The sequence below is a fragment of the Pygocentrus nattereri genome, chromosome 24 (genome assembly GCF_015220715.1).
Source record: "Pygocentrus nattereri isolate fPygNat1 chromosome 24, fPygNat1.pri, whole genome shotgun sequence".
Classification (NCBI taxonomy): Eukaryota; Metazoa; Chordata; class Actinopteri; order Characiformes; family Serrasalmidae; genus Pygocentrus; species Pygocentrus nattereri.
The window spans coordinates 17,080,237-17,092,005 of record NC_051234.1 but is presented as its reverse complement, the minus strand read 5'-3'; the positions used below and the strand labels follow the sequence as shown (position 1 = coordinate 17,092,005).

Genomic DNA, 11,769 nt, shown 5'->3' with positions numbered 1-11,769 from the left:
TGTGTGCCAGTGTTTCTTCTGAATAGTAATTCTTCTTTAAAGTCCTCTTGAAAGCAGGGTCAGTTGAAGAGAGTGCTCACTTGATTCTATATATTATCAAGTGATTATGTAATTACTGCCTATTAGATAATGAATCAGGTGCTGCTGTTCTTCATTAGGAGCTAATCATGATCAGGAACAACATAAAATGAAACTCATTGTAACTCATTATGAACTAGGAGTTAATGATGATCAGGAAAATATAAAGTGAAACACATGGTAACTTATTATTAATGAACATGTTACTGTGGTCTTCATTAGGAGTTAATGATGAGATTAATGATTTGTTTCACATTATAATACTGTTCCTTACCATCATTAAGTCTAGGTTCATTAATAATGAGTTACTATGTGTTTCACTTTATACAACTCCAGATAGTCATTAACTCCTAGTTCATTAATAATGAGATACCATGTTTTTCACTTTTTATAATACTGTTCCTGATCATCATTAGCTCCTAATGAAGAACATCAACACCTCATTCATTGTATGACAGTAATATTTGGAACCAAGGGAATTTGTAGGCAGGACGCATACATGATCAGATATTTCTATGAGCTCTCTTTAACTGACACTGCCCTCAAGAGGACTTTAAAGCAGAACTACTGTTCAGAAGAAAAGTGGCACACATGCTCCTGCAATAAAGAATGGTGTTTTGTTTTCTAAAGATGAGAGGTAAACAGACTGGTCTACTGAATATTGTAGTATTTTAGCAGCTGTCCCATTTGTAGGCTGAAGTGCAAATTGGCTCACACTGTCAAATGTGAAATTGTGCATTAGCCTTTTCAGGTTTGTGCTTAAGGCAAACACATGAGGGACATCAGTCAGTACAGCGTGGTGCGATGCCCCCAGGCTTCTCTGAGGATGCCTGTTTGTGTGAATAGAAATTGAGGATATAATCCATTACATTGTAGAGACTGCACACTGTGTAGTGTATTTCACTACTGTTAGAAGTGTTGGAATACACTACCTCAGTTCACCAGGAACCTTGTAAGACTCCACTATGAGCAATTAATGTTGAATTGATCTATAATTTATGAGTAGTTATTCTAAGGAACAATAGTTACCATGTAATTCTCTGTGAGACTCACCAGTTATTGTTCAGTTAATCATGAACTACACTAATCTTTAGTTTATTATTACCTACTGAATAGTTAACTAGTAGTCCTTAGTAGTTTAGAGTAGTTATCTAAGTGTTCATCGGGCACTACTCATTCGTTTCTGCTTAGTTACTTATTAAGTATCTCAGGTGTTAACAAAAAAGGTACTATAGTTTTTGTGATGTTTTTACTGTGAACTGGCAGAGAAAGAATGATGAGTTTTTAAGTCACTTTGTGGCATTTTCTCCCACTTGATTCAAGTTGGACAAATTTGGTTGTAGTTATATGGGTACACTCAAAGATGGTTCTTTAATAAAGAAAATGGTTCTATGTAGAACCATGAACACAAAGTATGATTAAAGCATTCCCATGATTCAAGAGTTCTTTGCATTATGAAAGGGTTCTCCAGATTGATGGTAAATGTGCTGTATGCAGGTTCTATAAAGCCTTTTTTGAAAAGTTCTTCTGTTGTAATATCAAGCTTGCAACAAAAGAAGAGCCCTTTTTGTTGCTATAGAGAACCCAAAGAGGTTCTATATAGAACCATTTACAGCACATTCATCAATCTGAAGAATAATTTTATAATGTAAAGAAGCCTTTAATCCTGCAAAGGGTACTTTGTGTGTTCATGGTTTCATGAGTGTCCATAGAACCATTTTCTTTACTAAAGAACCCTACTAAATGTTTTTGTCCATAATCTAAGTTCAACAGTAGCTGCAAAATGTAATTAGATCTCTAAAATGATAATCAGGTAGTTCTCCGTTTTGCACGTTCTACTGTGATAATTTAGAGATCATGACGAGCTGAACTGCACATGAAAAGCCGTGAAAAGCTGATGCCTGATGCATCTGCATCTCCATCATCGCTAGTGGTGTTGCTCTACACTGCCAATTTGCCAGAGAGATGCCACTTTTCATTCACTGTGTGATCTGACATGCCCCAACAGATCTGAGCAGCAAGGGGGAGCATTTATCTATCACTTTGTATTAATTTATACACTGATCAGCCAGAACATTATGACCACCCCCTTGTTTCTACAGCTCATTGTTCATTTTATCAGCTCCACTTACTATGTAGGTGCACTTTGTAGTTCTACAATTACAGACTGTAGTCCATTTGTTCCTCTGCATATTTTGTTGCCCTGTTCTTTAGTGCCCCATGGACCCTCACAGAGCAGGTACTACAACAGAATGGTGGATAGTTCTTACCACTGATCCACCTTATTTAGCTAACTTACCCATTATACAAAGCAGCAAGGTAGCTACCAGAGTGAATAAATGATCTGGCTAGGTAAAATAATGTCATAAAAGGTAACTTTGTGCATTAATTTCAGAAACACTGAGGGTGACTGCACTGAGACAGTGGCAGCGCATAGAGACAGAGAGACAACAGTAAATAGAGAATGTTTCCAATGATTATACTACAGTAAATACATACTGAGACATTAATAGGTTAGAGCCTTTTCTTTTTTCAAACTGCTTTCCTCCCTTAAAATATTTTTATCATGTTGTCATACTGCTTTTTTTAAATATACATTTAGTGAACAGAGAATAAAAAATTTCCCATTAGATTAAATTCTCAGACTGATGTACTGCTGTAGATTCATACTCTGACATTAACCTGCTCTGATGCTTGTTTCTTGATATTCTTCATGATATATAATGTGGCTCTTAGAATTCTGAACTTTGAAGAGAAATCTCCTCTCAGTATTGTGACAATTTTTATGATAATAAAATACCACAATATTGCCCACCCCTATATTAAAGTATTAAAGTTAATCGTTCTGCAAAACAGTTTTGCTAAAGGGAAATCGTTTGTAAATATCTCAAAACCTATTTTCCCTTAAAAAACCAGACCGATTGTTTTCTTTTGCTTATAACTACATATTTGTTAATATGATGTCAGTGGGACACGCATGGCACCTCAGTCGTGGAGTCGCCTAAATATACTTTTGTACTTTTATACTACAATTAAATATCGAACTTTTATTTGAGCACATAAAACTGAACACATGCAAATAGAGGAACTATGGAACTGGCCCACCTCTATAAGGAACAGGTCGTGATAGTAACTGTGATAATAAACCAAAGTCCTGCTAAGTCGTGGAATTCATTCTTGCATTCATTCCATTCCTATCGGTCACACTGTAAAAGACACAGTAGTTTTGCTTTCCTGGTTTACGAGCTCGTGAGTCAGCGACCACCTACAGCGGTCTTTCCCGCAGCCTGCTTACACGTACAGGGCGTGTTTTAACTTCATCACGTTTCTCAGCTCCCTCCCTTGCTCTGTAAGCCGGAGTGTGTTAGTGTTTCTTCTGGGGGGTCTTCGGCGTCATCTGTGTCATTTACTGGCATGCGCCGCTCGGAATGTTAAAATGTGGTGAAGGCCTGTTAGTTGGGCGCGCCCACGCTCACTCCAGGCTCGCGGGAACGCGCGTGCGTTTCTCTTCCCACGCGAAGCCCTTGTTGTGTTTTTTACCCTACCCGTTATCCGGCAGACTCCGTCCCTTCGTGGTACGATTGGCTAATCGGTCCTGTTCGCCAGCGGTCTGTAAGTTCGCTCAGGCGTTGTACATTTGTTCATACATTTTATTTATTTGAGACGTTATTTTTGCACCCGTATTTAGACGAGCAGTCTGTCGTATTTTTTGTGGAAAAAAGAAAATATAAAGTAAAATGTAGGCTCTACGAAGTTTTACGACGTTTAGTCCTTAAATTAAATCGAAGCAGAAACAAAATCACAATGCGAATACAGGCTTCTGGCCAATCCCAGCGCAGAAGGCGGGGTCTGCCGGAAAACGGGTGGGTAAGCACCTGAGGGTAATCCCTGCAATTGGAAACCTACATACGGGCCCCTGTATCGGGGAATCCTCAAGGGCGTTGGCGGTAGAAACTCCGCTGTACGGTACATGTCTTAACATGTAACATGTCTTAACCTTCTCCCCCAGGAGTCCCTCCGTATTTAAAGCCACACTGCGGTGGATGCAGACCACCAGAACTCTCCAGGCAAAGTACTGAACACGCCAAGGTACACAGGCCCCCAAACCGGTGAGATTTGAGTTTTTATTCAAACCGTAAAATTGTCTTTTGTACATTATACACAGCGTAATGAGAGAGTGTAGGCTGGTTGCATGGCTCTGGGCTTTTTAAACTCCTAATCAGACCTATGTAAAAGTAACCTGTCATTAGACATACGGCAATTCTATAATATTTCTACAGTAAATTTCCCTGAAATTCTTTGAATAATCCGTAATGTTTTCACTTTTGCATAATATTACTGTAGTACTGCTTAGAATACTTGTGCAGTATCATGCAGCCACTGTAGTTACTGTCTGAATGTACTATAACATTTTATCACCCTTAAAAGAATGGTTCTTCAAAGGTTTTGTGTTAAAGGCCATGGTTGTATATAGAGCCATGATCAACCAAATAAACATTTGAATTCTTAAATAGTTTTATAGCGTGGCTTCCACGATGGAAAATCTGTATGGCTCTTTAAGAAGCTTTTAAAAATAGTTACATATAGCACCAAAATGGGTTCCACTTAACTTAAAACAAGTAATAGAAAGTTTTTTGGTACTATATCGAACCATTTTTGATAAGAGTGTAGGAATGATGTAGGAATGTAGTATTATGTAGTAGCATACATATACAATGTATACATATATAGTGTAATATACCATTATCCCACTAATATTATGATAGTTTCCAGAAGTAGCCTAAATGATTAAAGGATACTTGTTTGAGAAAGAGAAAGAAACTGTTTGCTGGTTAGCCTACACTCATCTGACTGAGAAAAAAATAACGAGAGGGACTTTCTAACAGTGTGTTTGTGGGTGTATGGTTGTGAGAATGTTGACTGAAGACTGCTGCTGTAACATTGATCTATTTCACAGAAACGGCAACCTTCAGTAGTGCTGTCTACCACAGAGGAGCAGAGTGGAGTAGAACGAGGGAGCCATGGATGGACAGCATTCAGACAGGTAGTTTGTACATTCACACCTGTATTTGTAGGCTCTATATATTGTTGTTGTTGTTGTTGTAAACAAAAGCAGTTTTCAATTGTTTTTAGACTTAATTTGAAAATGCCAGCTGCCTTCACATTGGGTCAAAATTTCATAAAATTTCATGATGAACAGACCATTAGAAATTGTCCAAAATAAATTAATATAAAATCTTGTTTCATTAACTTAATCCTGAAAGTTAAGAAATGTTTATGCTGTTGTCTAGTCTTGTCTTTACAATCTGTGTATCTGTATAAAAGGGCTAAATGTTAATCTTAAGTTCTTAATACTTCATGTTGCAGTTTTCTTACATGATACAGGAATAGGACACTTTAACGTATCTTTACAGTAATGATTTGCTATTTTTAAAATGTTCTTTCTAGATGTGATAGTAAAGAGCTTGACATTCATCCAGGGTTTAGGATTAAAATGGGCTTTCCTACCCACAATCCATCAGATCATGACACACCACACACACCTGATTCACAGGTGAGAAAATTATGAGCGCTGAGTTTGTGTATATGTGTGTGTGTGTGTGGGGGTAATTTTTTTGCAAGTGCATTACTGGAAATTCAAAGCAGCATCTCTTCATCTTCAGGGCCCTGAAACAGTGCTGATATGACTGTTCCTTCATTCTTATTTGACTGATAAGAGTTCAGTGTGAGACGTGACTTGCGTGTTTTACAGGTGTTAGAACTGAGCGTGCTTAATTTACACATCAAGCTTTCAGACCTAAGGAGGACAAATCAAGAGGTCAGTATTGTCAGATTCAAACACACATCACCAAAACATGTGATTTATACTTGGGTATTTATCTAAAAACGTATTCATTTCTTAAGTTCTAATGTATGTAGCAATATTTTAATATAAGTCATTAATTTCATGGTCATGAAGTGTGAATGTAAAGGACAGCTGGCATTTCCAAAATAAAAGACCCTCCACTTTGTGTAAAAATAGATGGATCTAGACATTGGCATAATTTATATTGGGGACATGTCCACACTTTTTGAAAGTGTAGTCTGTTGAAAATATTTGACATAATAGCTCACAGCAGAAACCAGTCCAAAAATTACTAAGATCATGCAGTAAAGGGTCTTTGGTCATTACATACTATTAAATTGACATGACAAAACTAACATGTACAACAAGGTTATTACTGAGGTCCCCACAATTCTTAAATCAAATTTGCACACATGGGTGTACATCTGCTGACATTAGTCCAACATCAGTTTAGCCTGAGAGCATTCGTTCAGGTTGAAATGTACACGATTGTATGCCAAACCTTAACCACAGTAACCTAAACATTTTTACTTGGTTTGGTTTGTCCTTTCAGTTATGAAAAATGAAAAAGCACTTTACAAAATCTGGACAATTTAGTTGTTACTCATTATAGGGTAATTTACCACAGACTTTGTAGAATAGCCCAGTTCCTCTGTTTTGTTGTACAAAGTCAGGACATATTCTGAACTGATACATACATAAACATAACTGAAGGGAAATGTTCATATAACTGGCTTGTATTCTTGCTATCATCAGCTGCTCTACGTAAATAAGAAATGGGCCGAACAGTACAATAGCCTGAGACTGCATTTTGAACACCAGGTAAGGACTTTCTGTTCTCAAACAAAGCGGGTAACACCTTACAAACTATACTTCTCAGCCCTTTTCACATTAGACATGTAAGATATGGATTAGCAAACTCTTTTTCTTCAGGTAACTGAACTGAACAGAAGGTTGCAAAACTATGAGCAGAGAAAAGAAGAGAAAGAGAAAAGGATGGAGGACTTCTCTTCTCTTACAGATAAAACTAAAGAGAGCACCCAGGTAAAAAGATTCATCTGATTGCAAATTATTTGCACGTCAAACAGAACATTTGAATCTATTTTTAAAATGAAAACCAGTAGTAAGTTATCTTAGAATCAAAACCTTCTGAGTGAACACAATCCAGTTGACAGCTCTCGATGACGCTAACCCATAGAACTGCGTGCACAGGAATAACCCTGATTACATTACGCGGAATATGACTCAGCACATTACCATTTTAACTTCTTTGAACAGAGTGGTGCAAATGTCAGATTGATCCTGACATGTAAGGCTTTGAAATGTAAGACTTTAACTAAATTGCTGTTTTGCTGTACCGCCAATTAATTACATGTATAAATATCAAGGCTTACTTGATTACATGTATAAATATCAATTTAAGAATATAACAAAATGGATGTAATATAAAGTAATTATATTGTATTATATTTTTGATATGTTACTTTTTGCATCTGTAGATACAATGTGCCAGTTCAGGTTGTGTATATATACAAATGCCTATTGTAACTCATGAGACAGTTTTACTGGACACTGAACAGATGCTATCAGAAACACAAATAAGGGTTTTGTGTGGTGTGGAGCAATTTAGTAGTTTCCATTCACATATTGAACCCAGCTAGTTACTCAGAAATGTGAATGCTGGATGGTCCCAAAGGTCTGGACAAGTGTAAGCTAGGCTATATCTTGTCCAACCAGTTCTCCTACCTCTTTAATGACACACATACCACAGGAAGGAAACCTCCTTGGCATACTTGTAGTGGAATAGTTTTGAAGGAAATTAACTGATGTGTTCTTTTTTCATCTTTTAATTCATTACTGATTGACTGTGTTTGACAGGAGACTGAGCTGAAATCCCGCCTTCAGAAGGCAGACAGCGAGATAGAGAGGGTGAGGATGCAGTGTGACACTCTGACCAGCAGAGGACAGCAGCAAGAGGAAGAAATCAGGAGACTGAATAAGGTACAAATACTCGTTTTGATTTTGGTAAAGCACAAAATAGAACCTACAGACGTCTTCACTTCTTTTGACATACTTAATTTTCACAGTTACTTTTCAATAAAAAAAGTAAGTTGTTTTAAATGGACAAACTTTTGATGGGCAAAGTATAATAAATATACAAATAATATTAAGAAATAAATTATGTAAATGATATCTGTAATAGATCAAACTTTTTATTATTTTTTTCTTTGTGACACAACCGTCTAAGCGCCGGTCCTATCATCAGGAGATCGCAAGTTCGATCCCTGGTGTTGCTGCAGTTGTCTGTAGCCGGGAGTCCAAGCGAGCACAATTGGTCTCTCTCTCTGGGTGGATAGGATGGCTCCCCTTCTCCCCCCATCACTCAGGGCGATGCTAATCAGTGCAGGCGTCTGTTAGCTGACGTAACAGATCTGGCGGTTGGCTCTTTCCTCCGAGCTCGTTCGGCTGTCCTGTGATGTTGTATGAGCGGCAGTTTGAAAAGAAGCGGTGGCTGGTTTCATAGGTCTCAGAGGAAGCCTGTGCTAGCCTTCACCCTCCTAGCATTGGTAGTATCGTGTGACTGGGGGAGTCTTAAGTAGCAGGTGGAATTGGAAACAACTAAATTGGGTAAAAAAAAATTATTATGAATTATTGTGTAATTTAATTAATTTATTTGGAATTATTGTATTTGGCTTCTAAAATGAAAAAAAAAATCCTAGTTTGAGTTTATAAAATTTTTTCAATCTTTTTTATGTGTCATTTAAAAGTAAAAAATGACACATAAAAAAGAAGAAAAATAATATAAAATGCCCCAGAAACCTTACACAGGTATATTGTGGTATTGGTAGTACGTACAACTGTTTTTCTAAAGTAGTTGTGTGTGTTTAGGTCCTGCAGAGGGCGCAGAAGAGTTTGGCAGTGCAGCAAGAGAGCAAACAGACAGAGGAGACCATCTGGAAACATCAGGTACTGAATTAAAACTCATTATATGCTGAGATACTGTACACTTTTTCACTTTATTAGGTATTTCCATTGTGCAAAACTTACTCAACATTTTAGTGTTTCAACTGAGGACTGGTGATTTTTACATGCTGTGTGCTTCAGCAGTGTTCTAGACATTTCCATTACACAATAACAGCAGTTACAGTTGACTGGGGCAGCCGTAGCAGCTCAGAACCTTTACAAATGGACTTGCCTCAGTGCAACATGGTCACAGAGCTCTTCAGTACGATTCTACTGTGAGTGTCATTGCAGATTGCTTGGCTGTATGATGGCAGTTGTATGTACCTGTTGAAAAAGCCAAAACCAGTAATAAGAGTGGCCACATTCTTTTGACCATATAATGTATTTTCTTCACTCAGGACATTCTTTTCTTTGCCTTTTCCCCATGTTTAGTGTTAAAACAGATCACTACTGACACTGTGTGTTGTTCACAGGCACAAGTGTATAAAGAGGACTTCTTAAAAGAGAGGAAAGACAGGGACAAGTTAAAGGAGAAGTATGCAGAGCTGGAGAAGAAATACAAGAAAATCCATGCAGACCTACATGTTTACAAAGCACAGGTGAGCTTCTCTTACATCTCCATTTTTGCACAATTATAGTCTATAGTCACATTTGAGAGTGAATAAATGAGTGAGCAAATGGTTGATTGAGAAATAATGATACAATATAATCTTTATAATTCTTGTTTTTTCTAGGTACAGTGGGCTACAACAACCCCCTCTACAGGCCCCTCACCACACACGTGACCCATGTGACCCTTTAGCTGAGTCACATTCAGCTACACCACAAAAAGGGCACTTTATTCATGGCTTGCCCTAAGCTGTGGCTATTTTCTCTACATCTACACATAGAAATGTGCAAATGTGTTTCCAGCCTTTTATTAGTGTATATATCCTGTACTATTATTTAAGCCCATAAATAAAATAATGAAAATAGATTAAATTATATAAAGTCAATAAAGTTATGTCCACCATTACTGGTTGCATATTTAGGCCCAGCCTTTCCAACAGTTCAGTGAACACAGATGTATTTTCAAGAATATTCTCATGAAATGTAAAGCTGACTGTAAATTCTTCACACTGACCCTACTGAATACAATTAACAACTAATGCTGTGGTGCCAATTTGTGTTGGGAAGTTCAACTTTATTTGAGATTAAGTACTTTTTACATCTTAATTTGGACCCTAAACACAAAAGTGGTAAAAACAGTAGCTAGTTTGAGACATTTCATTAATTATGCTATGAAAGGGTCCAAGATGAGTTTTAAATGGATGTAGTCAAACTACTCATATAAGCCTTTCTATACTTTGAGTACATGATATTTCAAATGTAACCTATTAATTCCAGCCTTATTGCATGCAGTCTGAAGTGGCTAAGACCTTTTCAACTAATGATGTTACTAACATTAATTTATTTTCCTGCCCTTTGTTTGTTACTATTTGTTGCTTTATTTGCATTTTTGGTTGTTGCTTTTTTTGCTGCTCTTTACCCACTGACACAGCCTGATGTCTGAGTAGTAAATGTATTTTCACCTAATTCTAAAAGATAAAGTCATGACATAAGCTAACATACTAAGGATGTTTACTGGCCAGAGGGAGTTCCTGCATATCTACCAGCCACTACACACACCACTAGCAACTAGCCAGCTGGATTAAGATCTGAATGGATGATGTGTTACTTAACTCTTTCATGTCCATACCTGATGTTTCAAATCAATCCCTGTGGCTAAAACATTTTATGACATAATTTGCCATATTAAATCTAGTCTTTTGTTCACATGGGACTACTTGTATAACAAAACAATAAAGATGTTTTGATTGTGAATAAAAAAATGAAAATGACATGTTACTACTATTAAAACTATTACTGCTATTTAAGTGGACACTGTTAGCTGTTAAAGCTTCACTATATAAGTTTTGGGGATTTGATGACTTCTCTGGTGGAAATATGTAATTGCATGCATGTGGGATTCTGCTTTAACCCCTTCCTCAAGTGGATGAATCTGTTGATTGCACATGCATTGAATGGGTATTCAAAGAGAATTCTGTAAAAACATCTGGAAGGACATGTCGTCTGAGGATGTAAGTGAATTATCTGCTTTTATCACTCCTTCATCAGTTTAATGCTTTTTTTTGCATTTGAGCTCTAAAGACTAAACTTAAGCCTGTCAAGTTAATACAAAAAGATATATGACATGGTCTGAAAAACTTTTAAAATACTATTTCAGGCTTTACTGAGTGACTTGCAGCAGCACATGGACACTATATTTTAGCATGTTTTTTTTTTTCTCCTGACTCAGTAATGCCTCTTGTTTTAAGTTTGAACAAAAATACCTTGATCAGCTTTAATCTGGGGAATAACTGCATAAAATGTATAATGTTAAACCAACTACAACAAAATCTGTAACATTTTTCCATGTTGTAAGGGGGGTGGCCATGTAGAGTGGCCACTGCACCTCCAGGGGCTCTGTTGAAACTCTGTGGGGTTACTGGGACAGCTGACCCTTGAATGGGGGCTATGGAGTGTGCCGCTACTGGCTCATGCTGTTGAGGGAGCATGGGAGGCCTTGCCATACATAGCGGCCACGCACACACTTGCTCTCTGGAAGTGACTCATTTACAATAAATGTCTAGCAAAGACTTATTGTAAATAAAATGCTGTTGTTAGCTTAAAGATGTGCACATGTGTCATTCTGCATCAGGTAGTTTGCATGGGTTGCTGTCTACCATGAAGGATGGTTGTGAATGGTTAGATGTGACCATTTCAGCAGTGCTGAGTGGCAGTTCTACCATAATGCATGCTCAATTAAAGAGTGTTCACCTTTAAAACGCAATGTTTCCAGC

At 37.3% G+C, this 11,769-nt stretch overlaps 1 protein-coding gene across 2 annotated transcripts; it reads left to right on the top strand.

Annotated features, from left to right (window-relative positions):
- Positions 1 to 1,742: 1,742 nt before the first annotated feature.
- LOC108426581 (TNFAIP3-interacting protein 1-like) lies at positions 1,743 to 11,754 on the top strand. Of its 2 annotated transcripts, none has more exons than XM_017696194.2 (11): positions 1,743 to 3,690; positions 4,088 to 4,187; positions 5,036 to 5,122; positions 5,527 to 5,632; positions 5,831 to 5,896; positions 6,680 to 6,745; positions 6,857 to 6,967; positions 7,802 to 7,924; positions 8,813 to 8,890; positions 9,361 to 9,486; positions 9,622 to 11,754. In XM_017696194.2, exons 3-11 carry the CDS (start codon positions 5,100 to 5,102, stop codon positions 9,670 to 9,672), a joined length of 750 nt encoding a protein of 249 aa, XP_017551683.1. In that variant the 5' UTR covers positions 1,743 to 3,690; positions 4,088 to 4,187; positions 5,036 to 5,099; the 3' UTR covers positions 9,673 to 11,754. The 2 variants fall into 2 exon arrangements, with proteins under 2 accessions (XP_017551683.1, XP_017551684.1); XM_017696195.2 differs by lacking the exon at positions 1,743 to 3,690 and adding an exon at positions 3,706 to 3,941.
- The last annotated feature ends 15 nt before the right edge of the window (positions 11,755 to 11,769 follow it).

Excerpts from the sequence above, each read along its gene's own strand:
- LOC108426581 (XM_017696194.2), top strand. The coding sequence starts at position 5,100 with ATGGATGGACAGCATTCAGACAG. Across the intron at positions 6,968-7,801 it reads AAACTAAAGAGAGCACCCAG|GAGACTGAGCTGAAATCCCG; the intron begins GTAAAAAGATTC and ends TGTGTTTGACAG. Across the intron at positions 8,891-9,360 it reads AGACCATCTGGAAACATCAG|GCACAAGTGTATAAAGAGGA; the intron begins GTACTGAATTAA and ends TGTTGTTCACAG.